This window comes from Myotis myotis, unplaced genomic scaffold (genome assembly GCF_014108235.1).
Source record: "Myotis myotis isolate mMyoMyo1 unplaced genomic scaffold, mMyoMyo1.p scaffold_m19_p_6, whole genome shotgun sequence".
NCBI classification, from domain to species: domain Eukaryota; kingdom Metazoa; phylum Chordata; class Mammalia; order Chiroptera; family Vespertilionidae; genus Myotis; species Myotis myotis.
Window position 1 is genome coordinate 69243750 of NW_023416368.1, and position 19255 is coordinate 69263004.

General features: G+C 40.6%; 1 protein-coding gene across 5 annotated transcripts in view; it reads left to right on the top strand.

Annotated features, from left to right (window-relative positions):
- Positions 1-19255, top strand: part of CLCN3 (chloride voltage-gated channel 3) — an 87562-nt gene that overhangs the window by 5723 nt on the left and 62584 nt on the right. For 4 of the 5 annotated variants that reach the window (XM_036313126.1, XM_036313132.1, XM_036313123.1 and 1 more), the window contains exon 2: positions 7301-7476. In XM_036313126.1, coding sequence (XP_036169019.1) covers positions 7317-7476 — 160 coding nt within the window. In that variant the 5' untranslated portion in view covers positions 7301-7316. Of the gene's footprint in view, positions 1-7300; positions 7477-15143; positions 15259-19255 lie in introns of those variants that run through there. The other variant, XM_036313125.1, reaches the window with a different exon arrangement.

Sequence of the window (19255 nt, forward strand, 5' to 3'; positions counted from 1 at the left end):
GGAACTGAACTCATGACCCTTCAGTCCAAAGGCTGATGCCAAACCAGCTAGGGCAACCCTTCTTTTTTGATCTGGCCTGTGTTTACCTCTCCAGCTACTCTTTAGTTTCCTCCCTCTTCTCTTCTGTAAGCTACCCAAGGAGATTTTGTTATGATACTGCCCAGTTTTTGCACTTTTTTGTGTGTGCCTATATTGACTTTTAATCTTACATACTTACCCTAGTTAACTCATCCTAATCATTCAATGCTCAGCTGAAACTTTCCCTCTGTTAGTAAGTGTTCACAGATTTTCCCAGGCAGCATGCCTGTTCCTTTTTAGTGTTAAATACCTTGTATATACCTCTCCTGTGGTATTTATCATATCATACTATAGTTATTTGTATGTCTTTCACCTTCACTGCCTTGAGAATAGAGACCATATTTATTGCCCCAGCACCTGGTTTTGTGCCTGGTATATGCTAGCTGCTGAGTAAATGGTTGCTGAATGAATTAATAGATGACTCTGATCCCTGGCCAGTTTGGCTCCATTGTTTGGGCGTTATCCTGTGCACCAAAAGGTTGCTGGTTTGATTCCCGGTCAGGGCACGTGCCTGGGTTGCAGGTTCAATGCCCGGTAGGGAGCGTGCAGGAGGCAACCGGTTGATGTTGTGCTCTGCTCTCAGATTGATGTTTCTCTCTTCTCCCTTCCTCTTTTTCTCTCTAAAAATTAATAAACTATTCTTAAAAAAAAAAAAACCCGCAAAAATAACACTGAAAATTAACTTTGGCTACTAGATACATGGTGATCCTGTAAACTCATATAGGGAGAGTAGGAGGACTGGCAAGTTTGGGGCAAATATGTCTTCACTTTGGGTCTTGCTGAATTTGAGTTCTTATATAGCATCAAAGTAGAGATGTGCCATTCATTTGTTATACATTTGTTATTCATTCATACTATGAATATTAATGACCCAGATTTTGTAACTGTAGACTGGATTATTCTAAAATTTATATGAAAAGGTAAAGTAACCTGAATAGCTAATACAGTTTTGAAAAATAAGAATCAAGTATGAGAAATCAATCTATCCAATTTAAAGACTTAAGGAGAAGTATATGTTCCCAGCAGAGGGAGCAATAAAAGGCACTGAAGCAGGAGACAGGAAAGAGCCTGCTAGGACTGAGAGGAAGAAGATTAGTGAGTCAAGAGCACTTGCAAGAAGTACACCAACAAAAAATGAAGCTGGAGAACTAGGCAGAGGCCAGACTGTATAGGGCTTTGTCCGCCATATTTGAGTTTGTCTGCTAAGGGTGGTGAGAAATGATTAAGAGTAATCTAATTCATGGAGTTGGGAGAGATTACTGGTCAGACTTGCTTTTAGAAAAGACTATGCTGGCTGCCATGTAGAGATCAGGTTAGAAGAGGTGAAAGTGATTTTACATAGATCATTTAGGAACTTACTGCAATAAACCAGGCTTTTTATCCTTGAAGATTTTCATTGGTTATTGCTATAATCTTCATAACTGCAAAAATATATTTGCAAGCTATTACCTATTATAATGTTTTGAATATAATTCTGACAATTAAAAAGGAAAGGTGACTGTAGCATTGTTTGCATATTTTTTTAATATGCAGAATTTCAGTTGCTGTATTATGATTTAAATATTCTTTTGTGGGCAAGCCTGGGAATTAAGTTTAGAACCTAAAAAGATTTAACACTGGTGTCCATATTACTTCTTTGTGTTTTCTTTATTGCTGAGACTGACCAACAGCCCCTGAACGATGGATGAGCAGATTACTCACAATTTGACTGTGAAAGAGAGGGCTAAGGGACCCCTGGCTTTAGTAGCCAGGAAAGCCTCGATTGCCTGCCTCCTTAGCCTTTTATTGGAATTTTTATCTTTAGATACAATCAATAGGGTGAGTAATCTTGGGAGGACACATGTGTTTACATTGTCCTTTAGGCAAGGGCATCCAGGGATTAAGCATAAGGATTCCAGTAAACACCTGGGGGTCTGCACATGTACAGACTTGTTTGGAAAGGAATAATTAGGGGAGCAACCTTTGACACTCTCTGAAGTCTCCCCTTCCAATAAACAGGGGAGGTGGCCTTCCACATACTTCCCTTTTATCAAAATGCCCTCCTTACAACTTTCCAACCCAGTCTTTTGTGCTCCCCAACACTTTATGCTATCACTAATAGCCCGGTGCACAATATTTGTGCATGGGGGGTTGGGTGTGTGTGTGTGTGTCCCTCATCCCGGCCTGAACCCTCTCCAATCTGGGACCCCTCGGACATCCCTCTCACAATTTGGGGACCACTGGCTCCTAACCGCTCACTTGCCTGCCTGCCCGATCACCCCTAACCACTCTGCTTGCCGACCTGCTCACCCCCAACTCCCCCCCACCCCCAGCCAGCCTGATGGCTCCCAACTGCCCTCCCCTGCCAGCCTCATGGCCCTCAATTGCCCTCCCCTGCTGGCCTCATGGCCCCCAACTGTCCTCCCCTGCTGGCCTCATGGCTCCCAACTGCCCTCTCCTGCCAGCCTCATGGCCCCCAACTGCCCTCCCTGGCCGGTCTCCTGGAAGATCTCCCGGTCTAATTAGCATATTACCCTTTTATTAGTATAGACAGAATTTTGAATACTTTATAACAGTGATTTCTGTAAAAAATATTTGTGCTGTAACTGCAAACCATATATGTAATTTTAAATTTCATAGGAGCCATATTATAAGGTAAAAAGGAAATGATGAGATTAATTTTAACAATATATCTTTTTAACCCAGTATATCTAAAATATTACTTCAACATGAAATCAATATAAAATTATTAATGCAATATTTGATTTTTTTTCTTATTAAGTCTTATAAATCCAATAGATGTTTTACTTTAGAGCAGCGGTTCTCAACCTGTGGGTCGCAACCCCTTTGGCGGTCGAACGACCCTTTCACAGGGGTCGCCTAAGACCATCCTGCATATCAGATATTTACATTACGATTCATAACAGTAGCAACATTACAGTTATGAAGTAGCAACGAAAATAATTTTATGGTTGGGTCACAACATGAGGAACTGTATTTAAAGGGCCAGAAGGTTGAGAACCACTGCCTTAGAGCATATCTCAATTTGGACTAGCCATGTTTCAAGGCTAGTGGCTACTGAACAGACAGTGTATATAGCTGTATAGGTTTCTGGAGTAGTTTTTGTTTTTTTAATTGACAATTGGGGCATATTGTGGAAGGCAGAATTCTAAGATGGCCCCCAACATCTGCATCCCCTGGAATACAGATGTTTCTTCCCAGTTATTCAATCAAACATGAAGTGCTGCTTTGAAGTGATTGTGCAGATGTAAAGTCCCAAGTCAGCTGGCCTTAAATAGAGATATTACACTGGGTGAATCTGATCTAATTAGGTTAGTTTTGTTTGTTTGTTTGTTAAGTTATCAAATTTATGGAAATAATAGCTCATACAGGCCTGCCTTTAATAAAGTTTTGGAACAGAGTTGGTTGGTCTTGTTATAAAGAAAGGTGTGGAGTTCTAGGTGCCTCAGAGGTGTTAGTGCAATTAAATTTTTTAAACATAATTGAGTGAAATTGCCAGTTAACACTTACAGTTCTTGAGGGACTTTTAGGGATAAAATGGAGGAGACATGTTGGAACTTGCTGATTGAGGTCACAGTATACAGAAAACCTGTAACTAATTTTTATTTGGTGTATGTTATATGTATTAAGCCCTTCTAGTGTGATTATCACATAAAGAAGTGAAAAATAGAATGTCTGTGTTCTTTGCAAAATCTGAGTCTAAATGCTTTGATACAGCAGAATTAAAATGATTCTCGAACTGTTAATTTTTTTTTTCAAAGTCTTTGGTTATTTACTCAAGAGCCACAATATTTAATTTGATTGCCTCAATGGACACTGCAAAATTCTTAGTATGAATAGCTATTTTATAAGTTAAGTGGGGCCTTGACTTATGAGTGTCCTGACTAACGAGTTTTTCAAGATACAAGCCATCTCTCAGCCGATTTTTTGCTTTGAGTTGCGAGCTAAAATTCGGGTTACGAGCCAGCTTCAGATACTCCACTGCTAGTTGGTGCAGTGAACATCACAGTGAACGCCACAACATCAGCCCAGCATCACGTGTCTCCCTCGTTCACTTTATGATTTGACATATGAGTAATTTGAGTTAGGAGCTCCGTCACGGAACGAATTAAACTTGTAAGTCAAGGCTCCACTGTATTCTACTTTAATATTTACCTTAAATATAAAAACTCTTGCTTTAATTAGTACGTTCTAACAAATTTAGTGTGTAATAATAGGCCATCTTTGGTAGAGGTAACCTTAAAACAGTAATAAAGTTATAAAGCATTACATATTTTAAATTTTCTTTGTAATTTATGTGGTAGTTTTTAGTTGTTCTCCCTAGACCAGATTAATGCTTTTATAGAGATTGTCTATTGAAAATCAATACATTTATATTTTTTACTTTATTGCTTGAATAAACAATTTAACATTTATTATCCATCTATTATGTACCAGTCACTACCATATGCTGAGAATAAAGATATGTTCTCAGGAAGCTCTCAAAACTTCACCTTCTCTAAATTAGGAAATGTATGCAATAAATTTGTTTTAAAAAATGATATTTTTTCTAAAAAATGTATAAAAGCTTTACAAATAATTTTTACTTATTATAGCTCTTTGAGGTTAATTTCCATGTGATGAAGGAGAATTTATTGAGGACAAGAGATTGTCTGAAAATACTTCAGGTTTTCAGTACTAGAATTTAGCACTAAAATTGGAGTATGCTTAGTTCCATTCATTGTTTATTTTCTGTGTATACTTATGATATGTAGTAAGTCTTGTTTTACAAGGCTTACTGGTTTTGTTATTGGTGGAAGTGGAGCTCTTGGGGTACCGTGGGGAAAATAATTTCCTGAGTCCCTCACAGGAGGATGGGGTTTTGTGGAAATTTTTATTGATGATGTAAAATTAAGGGGGTTCTGCTCCAAGGTCCTGTCTCCTTCTGGCCTGCCATGGAAAATGTCAAATCACGTCTCCAGCGGGCCAGAATTAAAGCCACTGCCAAGAATTTCTGCTCCATATTAAAGTCCAGTTCAGTCCAGCATCTGGGTAGCTTAGCTTGTGTTCCTGCTGCAGTCCATTGCTGTGGGGTCTGCATGGCCATGGACAATGCAGCAGATTGAGGGAATAGATAAGCACTCCGGGTGATTGCTGGTCACAGAGCAAGAGAGAAAAGGGGACAAGCAAGGGAGAGGGGACTCTGAGGATTTTTTTAAAAAAAATATATTTTATTGATTTTTTACAGAGAGGAAGGGAGAGAGATAGAGAGTTAGAAACATCGATCAGCTGCCTCCTGCACATCTCCCACTGGGGATGTGCCCACAACCCAGGTACATGCCCCTGACTGGAATCGAACCTGGGACCCCTCAGTCCACAGGCTGATGCTCTATCCACTGAGCCAAACCGGTTTCGGCGAGGATTTTTTTTTTAAAAAAATTGATATTTAGGGAGAGAGTTTAGAGGAACATCGGTGTGAGAGCAAAACATCTATGAGCTGCCCCCAGCACATCCGGTCCTGGTGATCCAGCCTGCAACCTGGGCTCCCTACCAGGGATCCAGCCCTCAACCTGGGCATGTGCCTTGATCAGGAATAGAGCCAGCAACCTTTTGGTGCACAGGATGACGCCCAACCTACTGAGTCACAAGGCCAGGACTATCTGGGTATTTTAACCTTCCTAGGTTTTGCAGGCTTGCATTGGCTCCACCCTCCTTGCCACCCATTGTTTCCCAGGCTAGACTGACAGGCAAGCCACCTCCCCTACATCACCCTGACTACACTGCTCATGCTTCCATCTCCCACTTTGTTAGATCCCTTCCCCCAGTGATCTGTAGGGAATGGACCCGTGGTTCCCTGGGAAGTATGAAGCTGTAATGATGACCAGATGACCATGGTTCCCTGGGGAGTATGAAGTTATAATGATGACCAGATAACCATGTTTATAATGTCTGGCCTCCCCTTTGCTCTCTTCCTACTATTAATATTAATAAACTCTAGGTAGTTGTGACAATAACATTTTTACTATTTTTATGACTACCTTGCAAGTCCCACACATGAACCTTCCAAGTCTGTTGCTAATGTCTTCCAATTTGACAAGTAGATAGATATACTTAAAAATTTAAACCAGCAGTAATACTATTTTTAAAGTATAGAGAGTAAGAACAATGAAAATGTATGCTTATTTGGTATGATCTGCTTTGAAAAAATGAAAATTGTTACATATTATCATAGTTTTCATGGCTGATATTTGACTACTAGAGGCCTGGTGCACAAAAATTTGTGCACTCGGGAGGGTCCCTCAGCCCAACCTGTGCCCTCTCGCAGTCTGGGACCCCTTGGGGAATGACCACCTGCTGGCTTAGGCCCGCTCCCCGGGGGATTGGGCCTAAGCTGGCAGTCAGACATCCCTCTGGCAGCCTGGGAGCCCTCGGGGGATGTCCATTTGCCAGCGGGGAGCAGGCCTAGCTGCAGTCAGACATCCTTAGCGCTTCCGAGGAGGCGGGAGAGGCTCCCACCACCACCGCTGTACTGGCAGCTGTCAGCCTGGCTTGTGGCTGAGCAGAGCTCCCCATGTGGGAGCACACTGACCACCAGGGGGCAGCTCCTGCATTGAGCGTCTGCTCCCGATGGTCAGTGTGTGTCATAGTGACCAGTGATTCCCAGTCGCACTGCTGTTAGGATCAATTTGCATATTACCCTTTTATTATATAGGATGGGCTCTGAAGATTTAAATTTTAAAATGATGAAAAGAGAATGAAATTAATATTTAAAGATAGCACTTGCCCCTGCTAAAATATACAGAAGGGACAGTCTCACTTTTAGACCTGGTACTTCAGCCATCTTTTTCCTTTGACCTGTGGCCAACTATTTTGGAAATCCCTCCAGAGATAGTCTGTACATGCACAAGCAATTATATACTGTATTCACCCCACCCCCACATGTATTGTAGTATACTGTAAACACTTCTCTGTACTTTGTTCTTTAACTTAACAATTGACTTTGGAGATTGCTTTATACTCCTACCTAAAGATATTCTTCATTCTTTTTACAGCTGCATAGTGAGAATAGAATTATTTAATCATCCCTAAAGACTTCACATGACAGATGTTTAGCAATTATTAGAGTAAATAAACTTAGTATTTTTTCAATACAGAGATCAGAAATTTCCTTTGTCATGTTAAACTAGATGATTTTTATTATATGTGGGAAAATTTTTAAACAATTTTTCCCTTTTTTTTCCAGGTAACCAAACAGCTCAATGGAGTCTGAGCAACTGTTCCATAGAGGCTACTATAGAAACAGCTACAACAGTATAACAAGTGCAAGTAGCGATGAGGAACTTTTAGATGGAGCAGGTGTCATTATGGACTTTCAGACTTCTGAGGATGACAATTTGTTAGATGGTGACACAGTAGTTGGTAAGTTCAGCATTGCAACTCTTAATATTTGTAGTCATGAATATCTACTAATCAGTATATGCTTGTTTTACTGAGGTTGCATATTGGGGTAACTTTTTTAAAATTGAGGTGATTCATGTAACATAGAACCACTGTTAAAGTCTACAGTTTAATGGTATTTAGCATTTTTGTAATGTTGGGCAACTACTGCTTCTTTCTAGTTCCGAACATTTTCATTATCCCAAAGGAAAACTTTGTATTTGGATAAACTTTAAAATTTAAATATAACTTAATGCAGAGATGTATACAACTTTAATTGGGGTTCTCAAATAAACAGAACTAATAGGATAAATACTGATATGTAGGAAGAGATTTATTATGAGTGATTGGCTCACATGATTGTGGAGGCTGAGAAGTCCCATGACCTGCCATCTGCAAATTGGAGGCCTAGGAATGTTGCTGGTGTAATCCTAGTCCCATTCCCAAAGGCCTGAGAACCAGGGGAACCTGTGGAGAAGTCCCAGTTTGAGTCTGAATGCCCCAGGTCCAGGAGCACTGATGTCCAAGGGCAGAAGGAGATAGATTATATCCCAGCTCAGGCAGAGAGCAAATTCACCTTTCCTTTGCCTTTTTGGTCTATTTAGATCCTTAACTGATTTTATGATGCCCACTTTTGTTGATGAAAGCATCTTTTTTCAGTCTCCCAATTCAAATGCTAATCCCTTGTGTAATGACCTTCATAGACATATATACAGAAATAATGTTTTACCATCTATCTGGGAATCCCTTAGCTCAGTAAAGTTGACGCATAAAATTAACTATCACAACAATCATCAAATCCTAAGTGTGAAAATTGATGAATTTCTATATGAACACCTCATATAACCACCCCTGTATCAAGAAACATTATCAGAACCCCCAGAATCCTCCCTTGTTCCCCCTTCCAGTTTCAAAGTAACTACTATTTTGATTTCTATTACTGTAGTTTAGTTTTGCAGGTATTTACCTTTATCTAAATGGAATTATACCACATATATATATGGAAAAGCCCAGCAACTGGAACAACAGAACGACTGGTGGCTATGACACGCACTGTGGCAGCCAACCACCTGATCCAGGCCCTGATTGCTCACCTCTCCCCCCACCCCAGCCCGGCCCTGATCGGCCCCCAACACCCTGATCTGGGGTGGGGCCAAGCCCTCCCCCCCACAGGCCTGGCCTGATGGGCCCCCATCGGGACGGGCTGGCCAGACCCCACCTGTGCACAAATTCGTGCACTAGTATAATATATATTAGATCCTTAACTGATTTTATGATTTATCATAAAATCTCTAGTATAATATATATACTTTTGGGTCTGGTGTCATTTACTTATTCTTTGAGCATCATCTATGTTGATTATATTTCCATTGCCATTCAGTATCCCATTGTGTAAATATGCTCAATTTATATATTTTATGCATTCTATATTATTGATGGGTATTTAATTTTTTTCTTGTATATTTTGTCTATTAATCCTATATAATAAAAGCCGAATATGCCAATCGACTGAATGGTGGAACAACCAGTTGCTATGACGTGCACTGACCACCAGGGGCAGATGCTCAATGCAGGAGCTGCTCCCAGCCCTCAGGCCCCAGGTCAACCAAGGCAGGTGTCAGTGGGGGCCCCCAGATCGCCCCACTGGTTGCCCCACAGATCAGCCCTGATCGCCGGCCAGGCCTAGGGACCCTACTCATGCACAAATTTCATGCACTGGGCTTCTAATAAAATAATAATGCTGCTGTGAATTTTCATGTGCATGTATTTTAGTGGACATTATGTACACAGTTCTTTGGAATTTATGTCTTGGAATGGAATTCTTAGATGACAGGGTATGTGGATCTCAGTGCTATCAGATACTGTCAGAGATAGTTCCAATGTGGTTGTAGCAAGTACATTCTACCAGTCCTGTGTGGGAGTTCCAGTTGTTCCACATCTTCACCAATACTTGATGTAATCAGTTTTAAAAATTTTGGCTATTTTAGTGTAGGTGCAGTAGTCTTGAGTTTTGATTTTAATTTATGTTTGCCTGATGGCTTATGAGTTGAAGTGCCTTTTGTTTGTTCATTGGCTTTTTAGATCGCCTCTTTAGAAGTGCTTTGGTATTTTGGTATTTTTGACTAGTTTTTGAGTTCTTTATGCACTCTGATTATGAGTCCTTTGTCACATATATGCATTGCAATTTCTTCTCTTTCTGTAGTATGCCCTTTCATTCTCTTACTGGCATCTTCAGATAAGTATGTTATCGCTTTTAATGAAATCCAGTGAATCTTTTCCTCTTTTTTGTTTTTGTTTTAAGATATCTTCCCACACCTCAAGGTCATAAAGATCCTTTCCCATTTTTTTTTAGAAGTTTTATTTTTTTGTATCTTTCACACTTAAATTTATTATCTATCTGAAATTAACTTTTATATGTGATATGAGTTAGGGGTTCAGATTCATTTTTTTCCTATATGGATAACTAGTTAACCCAACACTAGAGACTTTTTTGAAAATAATTTTGTATCTGCTAGGAAATATAAATGATTAACAGACGATCTAAAACTTTTATTCCATGTGGCAAAGTCATGATAATTTCAGCTATGATAAATTAAAAAAAATTTTTTAAGTTGATTTGAGAGAGAGAGGGAGGAGAGGGAAGGAGAGAGAGAGAGAGAGAGAGAGAGAGAGAGAGAGAGAGAGAGAAAAGGGCCCTCCATCTTAAGGGCTTTTATCTGTGAACTTTTCTGGGAGAACTGAGAAAATAGTTGGGTAAATCATGTTTTATGTTGTGGTTCTAATTAAGAATTTCAGTTGAAAAAGCCTCAGTAGTTATGAGCTAAGCCTATAAAATTATAAGCTGAAGTAAATACATAAAATTAAAGGGAGTCTATGGATCTGTTTAAACAGTTCTAAAATACTGACATTTAGAGGAAATTCCTTGGAAGAAAATATATATATTTTGTTGATTTAAGAGAGGAAGGGAGAGGGAGAGAGAGAATCATTGATTGGCTGCCTCCTGCATGCCCCCCCCACTCGGGATCGAGCTTGCAACCCAGGCATGTGCGTTTGGCCGGAATCGAACCTAGGATCCTTCAGACTGCAGGCTGACGCTCTATCCATTGAGCCAAACCAGCTAGGGCTGAAAGATTATTTTTGAATATTGATTTTTAAGAAGTTATAGCTTATTAGTTCTAATGATTTATTTATGATGGCTTTTAAGAATATTGTCATATCATTGGCAAATAGTGACAGTTTTTCTTCCTAATCTTTATAGCTTTCTCTTCCCCAGTCCCCCTTGCTTTGCTCAGCTGGCTCTAGTAAATTGTTGAATGGAAATGATGATTACAGGCATCTTTTGTCTTGTTCTGACCCTAAAGTTTCACCATTAAGTATTACCTCAGAGTTTTAAGGATGATGTTTAATCTGGACTTTGGTGTTACCTTTTATCAGATTAAATAGGCTCAACACCTATTCTTAATTAAGAATATACTATTTATAATAATAAATGGACGTTGAATTTATTATTTTCCTTCCATTTTTTGAGATGATTATCTGATTTAGTCCTTTTTTTCTAACTTTAGTTGATTTTCAGATATATTAATGTATTATTTTTTGTAAATTGCTGGATTTGATTTGGTTATGTTTTATTTAGGATTTTTGCATATATTTTCATAACTGAGATTGGCTGATAGTTTTTCTTTGTCCTTATTAGGTTTTGTTACCAAAGTTACACTCCCTTCAAAGTCAGTTGTACTGATGTCTTTTTCTAGTCTCTAGAAGGGTTTATGTAACATTGGCATTATTATTTCTTCCTTAAATTTTGGTAGAATTTGTGAATGAAACTCTTGGTTTAGAATTTTCTTTGGATTAAGCTTTTAAATTATGTTTCAAGCTATTTAATGGTTATAGCACTATTCTTTTTTAAAAAAAATGTTTTTATTGATTTCAGAAAGGAAGGGAAAGGGGGAGAGAGATAGAAATATCAGTGATGAGAGAGAATCATTGATAGGCAGCTTCCCACCCGCCATACCTGGGGATCCAGCCTGCAACCCAGGCATGTGCCCTGACCAGGAATCGAACCATGACCTCCTGGTTCATAGGTCGACACTCAACCACTGAACCAAGTCAGCTTAGCACTATTCTTAATGTTGTTTCTTTTTAGATCAATTTGGTAAGTTGTACTTGTCTAAAAAATCGTTCTTTTTATTTAAAAAATTTATTAGCATGAAATTGTTTTAGTGACTGTAGGTTCTGCGGTCACGATAATGACTTTGTCATGCTGCTAATGGTTGGTTGTGCCCTTCTTCTTTTCTCTCCCTCTCTTCTCCTCCCCTTAATAATCAGTGTTCGTTTAGATTTATCAGTCATTAATCTTCCCAGTGAACTACTTTTGCCTTTGTTGTTCTTTTCTATTATGTATTTGTTTTCTGTTTTATTAATTTCTGTTTTTAATTCCTTCTAATTTCTTTGGATTTATTTTCCTGTAACTTTTTTTTAACTTTTTGAAGTAATTCTTTAAGTTTTAGCCTTTTTTCAGGTAAATATATTTAAAGCTAATTCCTTCCAAATGCTTATTACTGTTGTCATCAATTAAAAATCCATCTAACTTCCATAATGATATCTGTTTATACTTATAGGTTATTTAGAAATGTAGTTCATAATTTCCAAGCCTATGAAGAATTTCTGGTTTTATTTTTAATGGGTTTACAACATTATTACATTGCTGTCAAAGAATATACATTGTGTAATATCAACATTTTCAAAATTTTTGAGACTTGCATTGTGGCCTAGGAAAAAGTCTATTTTTGTAAATGTTCCACGTATGCTATAGAAGAGTATATAATATGAAATTTTTGGTTAATGGTATTCTCTATATACCCATTAGGTAAAATCTGTTAATATTCTGATGAACTCTTTTTTTTTTCCACTTAACTATGTTTCTCCTTGTTTGTTTCTATCAAGTATATGATAATGATGCATTAATATTTATCTGTAGACTTACGTATTACCGTTTCTTGTCATTCTGTAAATTTTTGCTATGTATACTTTGATCTCATGTTGTTAGGTTATATCTTCCTGTGAACTGAACCACATTACTTTTATTGTGAAGTGACTCTATTTTCCAAGTATACTTTCTTTCAAGCTTCCTTGGATATCAGTGTAGCTCCCAAATTTTCTTTGGGTTTAGGGATTGCACGCAACATTTTTTCAATCCTTTTACTTTCATACTTTCTGTATCCATGTGTTTTAGTTGAGACTCTTGTAATCATGTTGAGAGCTAAAATGGCATATGTTTGTGAGGGATGAATATTGTAAAACCATTCTGTTTTTTGTATTTATTTTCTGGCTTGTCAATTTTGAGAATTCCTAAGTCCTCTTTTTTTTGTGCTGCAGTAACTGTGTAGTATGATTTGATTGTTGTTCTCCTTGAAAGTTTTGCTATTTCTCTTCTCCCCCCCAACCCCCCATGCTTTTGCTTAGGGAAGAGGACAGACAACTCTAAAGTTTAATGTCATACAGAGTGTTCCAATATAATTGTAAAGCACCTATACTTAATGGGTAAGCTACAGTTAATCTGACACTTTTAAGAGTAATATATTTACTTTGAGGAGTAAAGGATATAATTTTTGTTAATATTTATCTCATACAAATGATTATATTCATTGGCATTTTTAAAAAAGAATGCTCTTATTATAGAAAATGTTAAACACATATATAGGGAATATTATGTGCATTCTTGTTCTTATCATTTAAGTTAAATAATTACCAACTCATGGTCAATTTTGTTTCATCTCTACTTCCTTCTCCCAATTATTTTGAAATAAATCTGAAACATTGTATCATTTTAGATAGATAGATAGTATATACTGATAAAGTCTCTCCTTGACCAAACTTTAGTCAGGCACCTCTGAATTCTCTTCCCAATTAGGTGTCTCACTTTGGACTTGTTTTATTTAGTACTAGAGGCCTGGTGCATGAAATTGGTGCATGGGTGTGTGTGTGTGTGTGTGTGTGTGTGTGTGTGTGTGTGTGTGTCTCCCTCAGCCCGGCCTGCACTGTCTCCAATCTGGGACCCCTCGGAGGATGTCTGATTGCCAGTTTAGGCCCGATCCCACAGTTGGACATCCCTCTCACAATCTGGGACTGCTGGTTCCTAACCGCTCGCCTGCCTGCTTGCCTGATTGCCCCTAACTGCTTCTGCCTGCCAGCTGATCGCCCCCTAACTGCTCCCCTGCCAGCCTAATTGATGCCTAACTGCTCCCCTGCCAGCCTGATCGCCTCCAACTGTCCTCCCCTGCTAGCCCGATCGCCCACAACTGCTCTCCCCTGCCAGTCTGATCACCCCCAACTGCCCACCCCTGCCAGCCTGATTGCCCTCAGCTGCCCTCCCCTGCTGGCCCGATTGCCCACACTGCCTTCCCCTGCCAGCCCGATCACCCCAACTGCCCACCCCTGCCAGCTCGATCACCCACAACTGCCTTCCCCTGCCGGCCTGCTCGCCCACAACTGCCTCCTCCACTTGGACCCGCCTCCTCCACACAAGGTGGCAGAGACACCGGAACTGGCCTCCTCCGCACCACACGGAGCTGCAGGACTCCCAGGCCTCACCACGTGGAGTGGCCGCCGGACCCCACCTCCACTGTGCATGTGGCCATCTTGTGGCAGCCATCTTGTGATGATGTCACGCCTGAGGGCGCGAGGACCACCTAGGCTTTTATTAGTATAGATTGCTCAGTTTTGGTAAGAATTTGGTAAAGTTGGTTTAGCCTGAATCTCCCACCCTTCTCACCCTCCTGGATCCTCATCCTCCACCATCCTCAAGGTAGTAACACCCTTGTCTGCCTTATAGCAGGAATCCTATCAGGACTGTTTAGCCAGAACCTCCCCACCTCCTCTTACCCCAGATATTTCCTTAGTAATTTTTTTTCAATCCTCATGGGAGGATATGTTTTTTTATTGGTATTTAGAGAGAGAGAAAGGGTGAGAGAGAGAAACATCAATGTGAGAAACATCTATTGGTTGCCTCTTATATATGCCCCATCAAAGGATCAAACCTGCAACCTAGTTATGTGTCCTGTTGGGTAATCGAACCTGCAACCTTTTGGTGTATGGGATGACACTCCCACAAACTGAGCCACCTGGCCAGGTCCTCTTAGTAATTTTTTAAAAATTTTATTTATTGAATTTCTTGGTGTGACATTTGGTTAATAACATTATATAGGTTTTAAGTGTACAGGTCTATAATATATCATCTATATGTTGTATTGTTTGTTCACCCAGTCAACTGTCTTTCCGTCATCATTTATCCTCCCTTAAAAAAAATATTTTTATTGATTTCAGAGAGGAACAGAGGGAGACAGAGATAGGAAAGTCAATGATAAGAGAAAATCATTGATTGGCTGCCTCCTGCAGGCCCCCTACCGGGGGGCCAAGCCCACAACCTAGACACTGTGCCCTGACCGCGAATCAAATTGTGATCTCCTGGTTCATAGGTTGTCGCTAACCACTTGAGCCACAACTGCTGGGTGTCCCTTTTTTATCTTTATTGTTGAAAGTATTACAGATGTCCCTCCTTTTTTTCCTATTGACCCTCTCCCACCCATACCCGCCCCTCCCAGGCCTTCACCACACTATTGTCTATGTCCATGGGCTATGCATATCCTATATAAAAAAGCGTAATATGCAAATCGACTGATCAGCCGAACAGTGGAACGACCATCCGGATGACCACCCGGGACCATGCTATGATATCCACTGGAGCCAGGCCAGCCAAGGCAGGTGCGATGCGATTGGTTGGGGGCCTGGCCATCGCCCCATGATTGCCCCACAGAGGGAGGCCCAGGCCACCTGCTGGTGGGCTGTGGCGGGTGGACGGGGCCTTCCTCTGCGAGGGAAGCCTGGGTTCTGGGTGCCGGCGGCCGGGGGAAGGAAGGCCTGCTCTTGACGAATTTCGTGCCTCTAGTATGCATATGTGTTCCCTGGATAATCTCTCTCCCCCTCCCACCTTCCCTCTGAGATTCATCAGTCTGTCCCATGCTTTTGTGTCTCTGGATCTATTTTGTTCATGAGTTTATTTTGTTCATTAAATTCAACATATGTATGAGATCATGTGATACTTCATACATCACCATTTATCTCCCCTATGCCCTCCTCTACCTTCCTCCCTCCACCACATTAGTCACCACATTATTGTCTGTGTCCATGAGTATTTTCTTTCTTTAAAGATTTTTATTTTTTAATTCTCATTCAAGGATATTTTTCCATTTATTTTTAGAGAGAGTAGTGGAAGAGAGGAAAAGACAAAGAGAAACATTGACATGAGAGAAACGCATCGATTGGTTGCCTCCTGCATGTACCCTGACCAGGGCTGAGAAACTTACAACCAAGGTATATGCCCTCTACCGGAATCAAACTGGGTCTTGTCAGTCCATAGGCTGACACTCTAGAGCTTAAAAATTTTTTTTTGCTCAACCCCAACACCCTCTACCCACCCGCCTCCTCTGACATCCATTAGCCTGCTCTCTATGAGTCTGTCACTATTTTGTTTGCTTGTTCATTCTGTTCATTAGATTCTGTACATGAATGAAATCATGGTCTTCGTCTTTCTCTGGCTGGCTTATTTCACTTAGCATAATGCTCTCCAGGTCCATCCATGCTGTCACCAAGGGTTAAGATTTCCTTCTTTTTTTTTTTTTTTGGCTGAGTAAGTAGTTCATTGTGTAAAGGTATAACAGTTTTTTGATCCCCTCATCTACTAATGGACACTTGCACTGCTTCCAAATCTTGACTATTGTAAATAATGCTGCCGTGAATATAAGGGTGCATCTGTTCTTTCAAATTAGTGTTTTGGGTTTCTTTGGATGTATTACCAGAAGTAGAATTGCTGGGTCATTCAGCAGTTTCATTTTTAATTTTTTGAGGAAACTCCATACTGCTTTCCACATTGGCTGCACCAATCCCACCAACAATGCACAGAGTTTCATTTTTTTACCCTCACCAATACTTGTTTGTTAATTTATTTTTTAAAAATATTTTTTAATTGATTTTTTTACAGAGAGGAAGGCTAGAGAGATAGAGAGTTAGAAACATCGATGTGAGAGAAATACCGATCAGCTGCCTCCTGCATACCTCCCACTGGTGATGTGCCCGCAACCAAGGTACATGCCCTTGACCGGAATTGAACCTGGGACCCTTTAGTCTGCAGGCCGACACTCTATCCACTGAGCCAAACTGGTTACAGCTGTTTGTTAATTTATTGATGATAGCCATTCTGACAGGTGTGAGATGATATCTAATTGCATTTCTCTGACAATTAGTGGTGCTGAGTATTTTTTTTTTTTTTATATTTTATTGATTTTTTACAGAGAGGAAGGGAGAGAGATAGAGAGCCAGAAACATCGATGAGAGAGAAACATCGATCAGCTGCCTCCTGCACATCTCCTACTGGGGATATGCCCGCAACCCAGGTACATGCCCTTGACCGGAATCGAACCTGTGACCCTTCAGTCCACAGGCCGACGCTCTATCCACTGAGCCAAACCGGTTTCGGCCTGAGTATTTTTTTATATACCTATTGGCTATCTTTTTGTCCTCAATGAAGAAGTGTCTGTCTATTCAGGTCCTTTGCTCATATTTTAATGGGATTGTTGTCTTCTTTGGTGTTGAGTTTTATAAGTTCTTTATACATTTGGATGAGATTCATCAGTCAACTGTTCCATGCTTTAGATGTATCATTGGCAAATATGTTTTCCCATTCAGTGGATTGTCTTTTCATTTTGTTGATGGTTTTCTTTGCTGTGCAAAAACTTTTTAGTTTGATGTAGTGCCATTTGTTTATTTTTTTCTTTTGTTTCCCTTGCCTGAGGAGATATATCAGAAAAAATATCCTTTGGGTGGTGGGCACACAGTGCAATATAAAGATCATGTATCATGGAAATATACATTTGAAATCTATGTATCTTATTAACCAACTAGTGGCTCGGTGCATGAAATTCGTGAACATTAAAAAGGGATTAATTAGAGGAAATATTTTAGTATTGCTATTTGCCCTTTCTCTATAATAGAAGTATCAGAGATGAAAGAAAATTAGTAAAATGTATATGAAAATCTTCCTCCTGTCAGAGTCTGGGGTGCGCTGCAGGACCCAGAGTCAAATCCCCCGCCCACCCGCAGTGCCTCAAAATCGCCTGAGATCCAGACCTGGCTGACCCCACTCTTGTCAAACCCCGCCAGGCGGGGGGCGCAGCCTCAGGGCCCCTGGCCCAGCGCTGGATGGGGGGCACACCCTCAGGTCCCCTGTCAAGCCCCGCCAGGTTGGGGGTGCACCCTCAGTCCCACAGCCCAGCACCAGGGTGGGGGGCGCGGCCTGAGGTCCCTCAGCCCGGCACCAGGGTGGGTGGCATGGCCTGTGGTCCCGTCAAGCCCCGCTGGGCGGGGGGCATGGCATGAGGTCCCCCGCCCCAGCCCAGCGCCATGCAGCCTCAGGTCCCTGCTGATTGCTCGTTAAGGCTCGTTACTGGAACTCGGCCTCCGCTGTGGGTGCAGCTATCTTGTGTTACAGAAACCCTGCCTCCTCTGTGGGCTCCGCCATCTTTGTGATGGTGCGATGGTCAATTTGCATATTCCTTCTCTCTTAGCTAGGATGTCACCCCAATAAATTTAATTTTTAAAAAAGAAAATATATATTGCTACAAGAAATGTTTGATTTTACTGCCTATGTTTTCTTCTAGGATTTTTATGCTTTCAAGTCTTACATTTAAGTCTTTAATCCATTTTGAGTTTACTCTTTTGTATGGTATAATAAGGTGGTTTAATTTCATTTTTTCCCCATGTATCTGTCCAGTTTCCCAACACATTTATTGAATAGGCTGTCTTTACCCATTGTATGTTCTTGCCTTCTTTGCCAAATATTAATTGATCTTAAAGGTGTGGGTTTATTTCTGGGCTCTATAGTCTGTTCCATTGAGCTATATGTCAGTTTTTTGCAAGTACCATGCTGTTTTGATCATTATGGCTTTGTAGTGTAGAATGATATCATGTAGCATGATTCTTTCAACTTTGATCTTCTTTCTCAAGATTGTTGTGGCTATTCGGGGTTTTTTTTTGGTTCCATATAAATTTTTGGAATATTTGTTCCTGTGGTGTGAAATATGCCATTGGTATCTTCGTAGGAATTGAGTTGAATCTGTAAACTCCTTTGGGTAGTATAAACATTTTAATGATGTTAATTCTTTCTACCCATGAGCACAGTATATACTTCCACTTATTTGTACCTTCTTCAGTGTCTTTTAATTTGCCAAGTTCAGGTCTTTTACATCATTATTAAAGGTATTCCTAGGTATTTTATTTTTTTGATTCACTTGTAAATGGGATTCTTTTCTTAGTTTCTCCTTTTGATAATTCATTATCTGTACTAATAAAAGGGTAACATGGTAATTAGACCGGGAGACCTTCTGGACATCCTTTCAGACAAAAGCCATGGTGGCGGGGCCGAGGCAGAGACAGTTAGGGGTGATCAGACCAGGAGGGGAGGGCAGTTGGGGGTGATCAGGCCAGTGGGGGGGTGCAGTTGGGGGCGAGCAGGCCGGCAGTGGGGGGCAGTTGGGAGCAATCTAGCTGGCAGAGGGGGGCAGTTGGGGGCAAGCAGGTTGGCAGTGGGGGGCAGTTGGGGGTAATCAGGCCGGTGGGGGGGCAGTTGGGGACGAGCAGGGGGCAGTTGGGGTTGATCAGGCTGGCACGGGGGGGAGTTGGGGGTGATCAGGCTGGAAGGGGTGGG